We start from the raw sequence: 13,697 nt of genomic DNA on the forward strand, positions 1-13,697 counted from the left end.
CATGACCATTTCACCTGAGCTATGAGCCCTTCTAGGGTAGCTCCCCAGCCTGAGAGACTGGCATCTCTCAGTACTCTCCAAGTTACTGGGAGAAAGGATTTTCCCTTTCCCTGCCAGAGGAGATAAGCACATTGGATAATCTTCTGATCCAGACCAACAAGATGTCCTGTTATAAAGGTCTAGAATGGAACTGGGCATAGGGCACTGCCTTGATTTTTCGGTATTTATGATCCAGCCTGGAGCGCGGGTGAGCTGTGGACAAGGGTACAGGAGTGTGGGTGTGCTGTGGACAAGGGTACAGGAGTACGGGTGAGCTGTGGATAAGGGGCACAGGAGTGCAGGTAAGCTGTGCACAAGGGGTACAGGAGTGCGGGTGAGCTGTGGACAAGGGGTACAGGAGTGTGGGTGTGCTGTGGACAAGGGTACAGGAGTGCGGGTGAGCTGTGCACAAGGGGTACAGGGGTGCAGGTGAGCTGTGCACAAGGGGTACAGGAGTGCGGGTGTGCTGTGGACAAGGGTACAGGAGTGCGGGTGTGCTGTGCACAAGGGTACAGAAGTGCGGGTGACCTGTGAACAAGGGTACAGGAGTGCAGGTAAGCTGTGCACAAGGGGTACAGGAGTGCGGGTGAGCTGTGGACAAGGGGTACAGGAGTGTGGGTGTGCTGTGCACAAGGGTACAGGAGTGTGGGTGTGCTGTGGACAAGGGGTACAGGAGTGTGGGTGTGCTGTGCACAAGGGTACAGGAGTGCGGGTGAGCTGTGCACAGGGGTACAGGAGTGCGGGTGAGCTGTGGACAAGGGGTACAGGAGTGTGGGTGTGCTGTGCTGTGCACAATTGGTACAGGTGAGCTGTGCACAAGGGGTACAGGAGTGCGGGTGAGCTGTGCACAAGGGGTACAGGTGAGCTGTGGACAACGGGTACAGGAGTGTGGGTGAGCTGTGCACAAGGGGTACAGGAGAGCGGGTGTGCTGTGGACAAGTGTACAGGAGTGCGGGTGTGCTGTGCACAAGGGTACAGAAGTGCGGGTGACCTGTGAACAAGGGTACAGGAGTGCAGGTAAGCTGTGCACAAGGGGTACAGGAGTGCGGGTGAGCTGTGAACAAGGGGTACAGGAGTGTGGGTGTGCTGTGCACAAGGGTACAGGAGTGTGGGTGTGCTGTGGACAAGGGGTACAGGAGTGTGGGTGTGCTGTGCACAAGGGTACAGGAGTGCGGGTGAGCTGTGCACAGGGGTACAGGAGTGCAGGTGAGCTGTGGACAAGGGGTACAGGAGTGTGGGTGTGCTGTGCACAATTGGTACAGGTGAGCTGTGCACAAGGGGTACAGGAGTGTGGGTGTGCTGTGCACAATTGGTACAGGTGAGCTGTGCACAAGGGGTACAGGAGTGCGGGTGAGCTGTGCACAAGGGGTACAGGTGAGCTGTGGACAACGGGTACAGGAGTGTGGGTGAGCTGTGCACAAGGGGTACAGGAGAGCGGGTGAACGGTGGACTGTAGTCCAGGGATGCAGCCAGGTGCAGGCATTATAATCCTGGACAGGGCCTTTAAATAAAACAACAGGGCTTACAATAATAAAAAAACAAATGATAATAGCTAGAAAATATATACAGTCTGTGTGCGGAAATGAGCTGTGCACAAGGATCAGTCAGTGTTAGGCAGGAGCTCACATTGGCACTGTTCTCGTCTCGAGTACGGTATAACAAAAAATCTGTTCGTTCTTTACCAGCCAAACCACAAGGGGCGCTGCACTGGTGAGGACTTTACGCTATGCTTTGTTGTTTGCCAGGGAAAGGTATAGTTGTCCTTTCAGTGGCGGTGGTCCAAGGGTTGGGGATTGTTGGCCTGCTAGTCATGTGATGCGAGGAGTTTCCGGTGTAGAGTGGAGAGAGCCGGAAGTAGTAGGTGAGGGTGATGTTTATGTACAATGTGTGTGTTTTGATGTAGGGCGCTCAGTGGTAGTATGCCGGTCGCCTGCCTGTGTGCTCTGTACTCAGTGGGTGATAGCAGGGAGTTCCAGGGACAGTGGCAGGCTTTGTCTAGGAGGTTATTCATGAGGAAGTGTGTTATACCCCTCATCTTCACTGTGTGTTTGTATTAGCCAGAGGCGTCCCCCCTGTTCCCATCATTGTGTACATATAAGCAATACGAGTATGTTCACCAGTCACACATGGCTGTGTGCTCATCGTACAGGTACTGCTGTGCTAGGACTGAGAGCTGACAATCTATGGCTGTGTGTATACCACATCTAGGGGCTCATCTACACAACATGGCTTCCAGGAACTCTCCTTGTCTCCCTCATTGGAATCAACTCCGTTAATTTCTCCTGTTCCTTTCTTTGTGTATACAGAATAGGGCCACTTATCTCTATTCAATACAGATGTGATCATAATGTCAGCACTACCTATAACAATCCTTATAAGCAGCTCCACTCATATGGACACAATTTACACGATTATTATTATTATTAGATTATTCAATTTACTATTAAACCCAAAACCAAAAATATAATATATTTCAGCTTACCAGTCAGGCTTTTTTCCCCGTCTGTTTTCACCTGGTGATCTGACCAGTAACACACCTTCTCTGTCAGTGGCAGTTCACACTAGCTTGCTCTTCGATATCGCATGTGATTCACACTGCACCGCAGTGCAAATCACATGCAATTTCCGTGCGATGCAATTTCAACCATACAGATAGTATGGCTGATATCACATTGTATTCGGACCAAACTCGCACTGGACCCTTTTTTTTTGGTCCGCACCAGAATCGGATTGCATGGGTGTGAAATCCGATTCATGTTCGAACTGACAGATCGCAGTGCGATATGCGAGCTGAAATGGGGGTGTCATTAACAATGTATTGACGCTCCCAGCAGTTTACATATGGCAGTGTGACCGGTTTTGCAAGTCGGTGCGATGTGGGAACCCGCAGTGGATTTGCAGGGTTCCGCATCGCACAAGTGTGAACCAAGCCTTAGATTACCTACACTCTGCATGAGTTTGCACAGGGGGGACAGCAGCATTTACAGTAAATGTTGTGTTCCTTTTGGGATAAAGGTTTTTGCATAGATAAAAGCTGATAATTGTAAGCACCCCTGTCAACATTAAGTTGGCCATTGATGGATCAAAATTTAATATGTGCCGCCGGCACAAAACAAATGCCAGTGAAATGTATCTTACAATGTAGGCTGTGCTGCAGCTAATAATCACCACTGTCAGTGAAACATTTGTAAAAAAAAAAAAAAAAAAGTAAGTATGTGTAGCTCCATTAGCCCTTTAAATATATATATCAAACAGTGCATTAAAATTCCAACTTTGTCATATAAATGTCTTATTTAACATGTGCTAGTAATTTCCATCAAAAAGCATGTTTGCAAATCAAAAAAGTCCCAATTGTATAAATTAAGTCCCAATGAATTAAGCCAATGTGCTGAACAAAAGATGACTTCCAATACAATCGTATCGTGATTCACCTCCACCGTCCAATCTATGTACTTACCACAAAGCAATAATAAACAAGCCTGTGTAATGCCTTTCTTTAATCCTCCAAGCAGGTAAGTAGATATGTTTTCACCAGATTCCAGACTATTTTCTTATGCTCCTCCCATTATTATGGTTCTCAAAAAACAAAAATGGCCATCATTATGTAAAATTCCACACTTTAATTGTTAAAAGATCATATAAAAGTTTGCACTCACATGTATGTGTTCCTCAGACCGGCATTGAGTCTATCCAGTGTTCCAGTAATGGCCTTTAATGGTTGTAATTTCTACAGGGTTCAAGCCTCAATTTCAATGCGGTACGTTGGGCAGGAAAAGACGTCAGCATTGCACAACCAGCTTCAACGTGTTTCGCATGAATAATGCATCATCAGGAAGATTTTCAAAATTGACCTCCTATGGCCGTTCCTGCAAAAGAGAAGTCAATCTGATGAACAGCTTCTCTTAAAGCAGAAGTAAACCACAGGAAAAAAAACCCTGCAAGAGCATGGCATAATGTGCTAGTGTGCACCACATACAAGCACATTATGAAATACCTTAGAACGAAGCCCCTGCTGAAATACATACCTTAGAATGAAGCTCACCGCTGAGGGGGGCTGACATGTTCCCCCCCCCCCCCCCCCCCGCCTTTCTTCCGGGTTTGCAGGCTCCAGTGCAGTGAGTGGCCACAATGATGTCACTCAAAGGCAAAAGGCATGCCAGAGCCCTCCTTTCCAGCAAGAAGCTCTGAAGGTCCGGCACGATACACCTGATCTTCAGCGCATGCGATTTTTATTTTTTGCGATATAAACAAAAATAGAGCAAAAAAAAAAAAAGTTGGGAACAGGCAGGATTTTAAATACAGACAAGATGTACTAGGTCTCTTTTGCATTTGTTTCTTACCTGCCTGTCCACACACTGAGCTTCACACACGCAGATGGAACAAGTTCATGTGGGTAGGAATTTCCATGAAGATCAGCAGTGCTTTGATGTAAAGAAGGAAAAAAAACAGGTGAAACAGTACTGTATGAAAAACATGGCACTGTTTTATGATACACAGAGCTTTAGCTAACTGAAAGTCATCCTGTTGAGATTAAACTCTACTTTAAATATTGTACAGGTCAGGCTATGGAATGATTAGTCCACATTTTTCAGTGTTATGATGCCTGGATCTGCACCAATTGTCACAGAAAATAATTCGAAATGTTTCACATATGCACAAGTTATGACCCTTTGGCTCGGTTCACATGTGCTGTGCAAGATCGCAGGTGATTCGCACCACACTGCAAATCACATGCAATGCAATTTCAGCCACACAGACAGTATGGAGGAATTTGCATCACATTCTGACCAAACTCGCACAGGACCCTTTTTTTGGTCCCCATCAGAATCGGATCACATGGGTGTGAACACTTGTCCGAATTGAGATATGCAAACTAAAATGGGGGTGTCATTAACTTTGTATTGACACCCCCAGCAGTTTGTATATGGCAGTGTGAACTGCTTTGCGAGTCAGGTCCGATGCAGGAATTTGCTGCGTTCCTGCATCGCACCTATGTGAACCGAGCTTGACAAGTTAATTTACAGAGCTGTATTTACAAATATACTGTTATTTTTACTTATTTATTTCTTTTTTAGAGCAGTTGTGTCTCTATCGCTGTCACCATGGCTGAATATTCTAACGTAAAATCCACCAAGCTGGTGCTGAAGGGAATGAAAGATAAGAAGTAAGACATTGTGCCAATTTGTAATTGCTTAATATCTATCCAGATGTTCTATAGAGATGTAATGTAAACCACTACACTGCATCGTGATGCCTAAAGTTTTCTGTTTGATTTTTTTTTCTTTTAGTTGATACAAATTGTTTGGAATGTTTTCCTTAAGAAGTGGGATAAAAATGTTAGACCATCTGCTTTGCTTTTTTTTTTTTTCATTTACTCCCTCTTTTCTGAAGAAACAATGACTGAAGATGTTTTGTTCCTTCATGCTCCCACTGGAGCAGAGATCTTATCTGCATCTTTAGATCCTATTTACTGGTATTTATGGTACTCCTCGAATGCTGTATTTTCTGTGTTATACTGGAACACCAAGTGAGTTTCTTTTAAGCCTAGTACACACGATCCAAAAATTATACCAAAAATACCGCTTTCGAATATGCTTTTGAGAGCCAATCAAGATAAGTCATGCAAAATTATCCAATGGGACAAGCACAAAATTTTTTCTCGCACGATACCAGATCGTACGATTTACATTTAATCAGTGCAGTGTTCATCCAAAAATACAATATAATACATCCCTTGAAAGTTGTATTCTGTCATACAATAACTTTTGTAACTTTAGTAATAGTAACCTCTTAAATTTCGTTATGAGACTAGGAGGCAAAAAACGGATGATCATTCGTCTGATAATCTCATTGTGTGTACCAGGCTTTAGGTAGGAATATCTGCAGGTTATTTCTCCTATTAAAGATCTATTGTACAAAATCATGATGTACTGAACAAAGAAATTAAATGAACGTTTCTATGCTGCATTTGACCAGCTGATATTGGCAGAAAACTGGTGGAGAAATGATTTAGAAATCAAAAGTATTTACTGTATATTTCTCTTGTAATGTCAGTTCTTGTAAAAAAGGAGCCCAAAGGCCAACATTACACTTAAAAAATAAAATAAAATTAATATATGTGAATATAAATATACACAGCTGCCAGCACCTTAAAGAGGAAGTAAACCCTGGTGGGTTTTACTTCCTCTTTATTTCCCTGCAAAGATAAAGCATAATGGGCTACTATGCATCGCATAGTAGCCCATTATGTGTCACTTACCTGACATCAAAACCCACAATGTCTCCGCTGTCCCCATTAGCAGGGAGCGTCCATCTTCGCCCCTCTTCCTTCCTGGGCCACGAACTACGGCCCTGTGACTGGCCAGAGTCACGTGACGTCACTCCCACGCATGCACGCGGGAGCCGCCAGTCACTGCATGACCCCTATTAGAAACGGAACAACTTTCTAACGGGCGCATATGTCATCTGCGCTCGGCTTTTTAATAAATATCTCCTAAACTGTGGAGGTTTAGGAGATATTTCAAGCACCTACAGGTAAGCCTTAATATAGGCTTACCTGTAGGTAAAAGTGATTGTACAGGGTGTACAACCACTTTAAAGTCTAATACAAAAACACAAACAGATAAAATATAGAAAATAGATGCAGCGCTAGTGAAACTGATTGATTAATCAAGATTTTCTCCACTATACCTATCGTCTTCATTCACACAGATGGGTGTTAACCCGTTGTTATTAATGGACTTGAATTTCAATGGGACTCTGCTTTCACTTTCTTATCACTTGATTAATCGATCATTATTTTCACTAGCGCTGCATCTATTTTGTATATTTTTAATGTCAGTTCTTCCCTGAGGAAAAAGGAATGTTTGTGGCCAAGGTATAACCTATAAGGAATGTTTAAAACTTTCTAAATGTTGAATAGATAAGTAGAGAATTAAAACCTCCTGTCTTTATTTTTTGCTGCCCGAGTCCTGTTGTAGAGATTTCCCTGTACTTTCTGTCTAGGAGATTCAACAGGAAGTCAGAGGAAGTGAAGGGAATCCCTGTACAGGCAGTCCCCATGTTACAAACATCCAACTTGCATACTAGTACTACTAAGCCCTTGTACACACGGTCAGAGATTCCGACAACCAAATCCGTTGGAGTAATTCAGACGGATTAATTCCGGAAGAGGTCCGGAAGTGATGTTGCATACACACGGTCGGACTAAGTTGTCGGAAAATACGATTGTACATAACGTGATGACGTTATTTCGTTACGACGGGACTACGTTCAGGCTAGTAGGCAATAGCTTTGGTCTAGGAATTTGATCCGAGCATGCGTGGCACTTTGTCCGTCGGAGTAGGCTACACATGATCGGAGTATGTCTGATAGGAGCATTTTGTTGGAAAATTTTACCGGCAAGTTGGAAAAGTTGGTCCGTCGGATATTCCGACGGAAACGGTCCGATGCAGACCACACACAGTCGGAATATCCGACAAAACGGTCCGATAGGACACATTCCGTCGGAATCTCCGACCGTGTGTACAAGGGCTAATACTTACAAATGGAGGGAGATAACAGGAATTGGGAGGAAATATACCCCTAGGAAGGGAAACTCACTCCTATAAGAGTTATTATGTGAAGGTGTCTCCACTGAAGCTATATCACTAATCCTTGTTTCCACAACACCCCAAAATTTTCTAAATTGAATTGCCACAGGCACAGAAAGTGAGGTGAAATCTTCTGAACGAAGGCACATACAGCAAAACAAACAGTACAGGGGTGTTAACCCTTCCCTATGCTGTCCAAAAAAACTTTTCAATTATTTTTTGGGCTGGAGTTGCACTTAAAAGAATTTACCTGTTCCAGCTTACGTACAAATTCAGCTTAGGAACAAACCTACAGACCCCTTCTTGTTTACAACCCGGGGACTGCTTGTATTAGTTATCACCAGAACAGGTGTCTCCATTGTAAGATTTACCTTCATCTTTTTGTTCTTGTAACATCTCTAATGTTTTTTGATTTATAATTTTGGCTAGCCACACATGCTTGGATTAGGACTGAAACAACTAATCGATTAATCGACAACTAATCGATTATGAAATTAATTGATTACTATTTTCATAATCGATTAATCGGCCAGTAAAATAATGGTGTTAAAAAAAACTAAAATGAGCTCTTGATAGTACAAAAAGAGAAAATAATGGCTACTGTAAAAATATTACTTTCACTGTTCTACAGTAAAAAAATAAACCCCTACAGTAGTGATTATCTGCTTTTTTTCTACTATAAAGGGCTCATTTTAATTTTTTTAACCCCATTATGTTACTAAACGTCTTAGACCTGGTTCACAGCTATGTGTTTATTGGTGCTTTTTGCAGAAATGCACTACAGTTCATTTACATGGTTTTCTATGAGACACGTTCACATCTGAAAGGGTCAGGGACTTTCAACGCAAAATGGTGCTTTATTGGTTCAACATACTTCAATGGAGAAGCTGCAGAAAAAGCATGTAATGCGTTTTTGCAGCAATTTGTGTTTTTTAATCTGCCCAAAAAAATGCAAAAATGCGAATTGCATTAAAATCACATGCGCAAAAATCAAAACGTACTGCAAAAAGCACGGCAGAAACAGATCAAAAGCAAACTGCATAGGTGTATACCGAGCCTTATGCTGGCCACACCGATCAATTTTCAGATGAGAATATTCAGACGAAAAATCTTTGTACATTCGCTGAATGAAAGAATTTTGTTTGAAATTTTCACTTGTTTTTTACATTCTGTTTTTAAAATGAATGTAATTTCTGAACGAAAACCACAAACACCGTCTGAGAATTCCTTTTGACTAAGAAGTTTTCTATGATTTCCAAATTTTCCTGTCACTGTGGTTGAAAATGAACGTCAATTTGACACACTTTTTTTTTAAGGTTATTAACCGATTAATCGAAACAATAATCGGCCAACTAATCGATTATAAAAATAATCGTTAGTTGCAGCCCTAGCTTGGATTACTCATAGATTCCTCCATCAATGCTAAACAGCACATGGTCGGAGCAATCCTCCCTGCTGACTATTGTATTCAGACAGCCACAGCACCTGCTGCATCCTATCCGATGTAGTCTCTGTTCAGACAATAATTTGGATTTTTTCATTTGAAGTTTATCAATCCAGGTGGTGCTGACAGAGGCTGGATCTACCTAGCTATGACACAGACAGCAATAAAAACCTATGAATTGAGTGGAAAGGGAAGTACCTCAGAGTGTAATAACACATGGACTCTACAAGTATAGACTATTCAAATATTTATGTTAATGGAAAAAAATATATGGGGATTTGTTTGAAGTAATATGACACTCGCACCTTGGTATTATATAACAGTATGGCTGGCTGTTGCTGTCCAAAATTGTCCCAACAACTGGGGTAAGATAAACGGCGCATGCTACTCCTTTATACTAATACCTCTTAAGGTTACGTGTCTACAATTGTGGATGGATAAATATTGCAATGATTGATTACATTACTTGCCTGCGTGCATAATATGTGTAAACCAAATACAATAATGATACATAAAAGAATATAAAGTGACAATGATTAAAGTGCATATAGTGATATTAGTGCAATAGATTATTTTTGTGAAAAAAAGTGCTGTAGAGCTCCATGTCCCAACAATGTCAATACATCCTCCTGGTGGGGGGGGGGGGTGTAAAAATTCAAACTCACCAGATGTGTTGAACTCCTTTGCCATATAGCAGAAAGAGTCTACTGTAGGTCTTTGATGTGGACCAAACCCAATGCAATGTCCTCTGGTGTCCTCTACTACCTCCTCTGTAGTGGTTATCCTTCAATAATAGCTCTGGGGCTTCCGGGGATGAGTAATGTGTAGCATGTGATGTATGGAAAAGAAAGCTTCTCATAGAGTAATACCCTCAGGTTTATTGTTAAAAACAACTTTGCAAATTATTTTAAACTGTCACAATGACAGAACCGACATCACTAAAAACCATCGGGCCCTACTAGTATGTAGACATGGTTACTGTTCAGCATCTAGTGTGTGTACCGCTCTTCTGGCCGGGAGTGATTGGGGGTTGGGGATTTGTGCTTGTGCCTCTTTTAAATCGTTTTTTTTTTTTTTTGCTATAGTTTAGTGCAGGGCTATTCCTTCAGTGCTTTTATGTATTTTGTTATTATTTAACAACAAAGATTTTCTATTTTTTAACTTTTGAAAGTAATGGCTTTAACTTTTCATCTTCAGTGACCCTAATGTAGCAATAAGAACCTGACAGAAGGTCTAACCCTTCCTTACTGCAGCCTGTCTTTGCTTCTACTGAAAAGGTGTCCCCTTTCTTCTTGTCTATAAGACGTATAGACAAGAAGTAAGGGGATGTGATGTGAGAGTAAGTCTAAAATTTGTGTAAAAAGTCCTAGAAAATGTCACTGGAACCAGGTGTCCCCGTTGGAAGATTTCCTCCCACCACTCCTTCCAGTGACAACAGTATTATTTTAGATATCACATCAGTTATCAGTTTCTATTGCAATGCTCAGCAGAAATTCTCTGGAGAAATTGAGAGGAAGCATCTGCCCAGCAATAAGAAGCTGACAGGGACTTCAATATGAATATTCTTTAAAAAAACAACTTTTCTTTCTAGTAAGAAGAAGCACAAAAATAAGAAAAGAAAGCTAGATGATTCAGAAGAGAATAAACTGGATATTGTTGGTAAGTCTGTCGGGTTACTAACTTATTTTTGTACTCTTTTCTGCTGACAAGCGTATGTAGAAATACACCAGTCACTGCTAGTCATGCTAGTGAATGCTAACCTCCTCTGCTAACACACAAGTTGTGAGGTCATGGCTGTGGGGGTGGGGGGGTTTGTATACTAAATACTGTAAGGGGTCAAAAGAGGAAAGTAGATCTGTTTTCAAATTTGAGAATAGCAAATCCTCTTTTGGACCATACATTTGTTGCTGCTTGTGTACTAATCTCTGCAAAGCCCAATTTGTGTCTAGCTAATTCTTTGTCTGAATTGCAAACTGCAGAAAAACCGAATGTGAACACAATGTTTACACTGGCTTGGGCATGTGGTTACAATTATCAAAGTATACAGAAAGAAAAGGCTTAGGTAGAAGATTGTTTGCAAAGTGGTTTGCTCTTCCTGGATATATTGAAAGAGCTAATGTAATTTAAACATACACTTCTCCTTTAAGTTCTCTATTAAAGTAACTTATCTCTGTATTTCAGGAAATTGGTGGACAGTCAAATGTTTTGGTGACATTTCAGGGATGGTAGCCATTGAAATGGACAAAGGAGCTTATATCCATGCCCTTGACAATGGTTTATTTACTATAGGTGCTCCACACACAGGTGAGTATTTAACCCCTTTATTGTAGGATTTTTTTATTATTATTATTATTTTCTCACATGTTAAAATGCACAATTTGCACCAGAAGAAATACCCCCAAAAATATATTTCATGAAAATAGAGACCCTATAGAATAAAATAATGAAAGTTGCTTCCTTATTTCATACAATAAATGGACTACTGTTTATCCAATCTATATTTTCAGCAAAAAATATAATCAGATTGTTTAGTGTATACAGACTCAATATAATATAACTTTTTTTTGGTAAAATATAAAAGAAAAAGTTGCATCGAGTAAATATATATCAGCTATGTCCAGCCTCAAAATCACACACACCTGTAAAAATGACAAAACAATGATAGCCAAATTTGTCCATAGGTGACACTTTAAAGGCTTATACAGTTTATCAGTTCAGAATTAACAGTAAATGAAGGCCCTGGAATTATTGCTCTTGCTCTGACATGCTCAACAATACCTAATGTGTGGCACAAGCTTTGTTTCGGTACGTGTGTGCATTTGGCACATACAATTGGAATATATACATATATATTCACATGAAACATTTATACACATTAAAGTACAACGAAAGGCATGACAGTCTCTAAACAAGTCCCAAATCCAGCTGAAATATGATACACAAGCCTCATAAAGTAAACAGAAAACTTCCTTTACCTTCCCAGATAGTGTCAGTCCAAAAGGTGCGGGAAGGACTAGGTGTGGCCATGTACTGATTGACAAGCTACAGGCTTATGAATCATCAGTGACAATGCAGATAGCCAAGTGCACAGTATCAACTCTTCAGAATTCAGGAGCAGTGCATCTACTCACAGGAAGCTGCATTAGGTGAACTTCATTGGCAGGATCAACAGATATTGTGCTACATGGCAGTGGAAGGAGGAGACAGCTCATGCCTGATTTCAGTTGATTCATGAGGTGGCACAGGGCACATCATGCTGCGGTTTTATCTGCAGTCACAACCAAAGATCAAGTAATTGCATGAGGATATCTTTGGCAAGAATATGAACTGTGCTTCATAGGGCTAACAGGAAATCCTTGTCACCACATAGCCTTTTCAACTTGACTTGGAAAAACAATACTTGTGTATGCATGATCTACAACCTAGTTAAAATTACCTTCAGTATTTTTATTCCAATGGTAGGCATGGATTCATCATTTAAAGGTGAATTCAAATACACCTCATCTTAATTAAAGGAGAAGTCCAGCCTAAGCTTGTTTGGCTGTACTTCTCCTTTGGGTCACAGGAGTGCAAGTAGTCTGATGTCCGCTCTCTGCTGATGTCACTGGAATCTGTCCAAGCACGGCATTATCCCGACAATAAAGTCTGGATCTGCCCGGTGCCTGGACTGATTTCTGTCTCAGCCTCTCCACAGCTCAGCGCTCCAATGAGTGGGGAGGAGCAGAGAGGAGAGCTGCTGAGTGATAGGCAGCAGCTCTCCGCTCAGGGAGTTAAGAGAACCAAGCCATCGGCAGTGTTCGATGACTCGGTTCTCAGTGCAGAGATGCCGGGGAACAGATGCAGCATCGGATCCACCTAGGTAAGTATGATAGGTTAAAAAAAAAAAATTCTCTTTCCACTCTTTAGTTGAATAAAGCAAAAAACTCCATAAGCACTTCACAAAAGTATCCGTCCGCTATCATATTTATATATAAATTCAATCAGATTTTACCTTTGAACAGTTTAGTGCAATGAGAATAATGGGTGCTGATTGCTTGCTATTTGTCACTGTATTTCATTAAAGGATAAGTTCACCTTTGGTAACATATTATGTGTTACATACGTATTTGGGGGTTAACATGTCACATATTACCATAGAGCACCTGCATGCACCACTCCAATCTCCTGCCATGACAGCGGTAGGGAATCTTCTCCCCCATACCCGCTGTTGCAATTTAAAAGAGTGTGGGTGTGTTGGGCTCTGCCCACATGGCAGCCTCATTCATTCCCAGCAATCTGTAAATTAATGAACCATAACTACAGTCTTCCACTACAGCAGATGGCTCAGGATGCTGGTGAGCACTCTCTTATTTCATTGATCTTCACGCTCCACAACTGTTTGCCTGTATGGGAGGTAATGGGGTTGAGCTGCTCTGCAAGCTCCAGGAAAAAAAAGAATGCGCATTTTTTTTACCCTCAAAAAATCTGTGCATTTATTATTTATTTTTATTTTTTTAAGTTTAATTTAGCCTTTATGTGCGTTTATGAAAATGTGTGTGTAATCCCTCTCTCTCATAAGAAATCATTGTCTGTCTGTCTTTGTAGACCACATTGATCATCACGTGAGTTAACAAGCCACTTTT

The 13,697-nt window shown here is 41.4% G+C and overlaps 1 protein-coding gene across 4 annotated transcripts in view; it reads left to right on the forward strand.

The window, feature by feature from the left end:
* Nucleotides 1-1,762: 1,762 nt before the first annotated feature.
* FRG1 (FSHD region gene 1) overlaps nucleotides 1,763-13,697 on the forward strand; it is a 65,019-nt gene continuing 53,084 nt past the window's right edge. The window contains exons 1-4 of one of the 4 annotated variants that reach the window (XM_077477367.1): nucleotides 1,763-1,900; nucleotides 5,115-5,203; nucleotides 10,667-10,734; nucleotides 11,257-11,379. In XM_077477367.1, the coding sequence (XP_077333493.1) occupies nucleotides 5,142-5,203; nucleotides 10,667-10,734; nucleotides 11,257-11,379 (253 nt within the window). In that variant the 5' untranslated portion in view covers nucleotides 1,763-1,900; nucleotides 5,115-5,141. The other 3 variants (XM_077477368.1, XM_077477369.1, XM_077477366.1) reach the window with 3 other exon arrangements.

This window comes from Lithobates pipiens, unplaced genomic scaffold, assembly GCF_037356315.1.
Source record: "Lithobates pipiens isolate NorthernLeopardFrog02 unplaced genomic scaffold, aLitPip1_a1.2 Scaffold_13, whole genome shotgun sequence".
Classification (NCBI taxonomy): domain Eukaryota; kingdom Metazoa; phylum Chordata; class Amphibia; order Anura; family Ranidae; genus Lithobates; species Lithobates pipiens.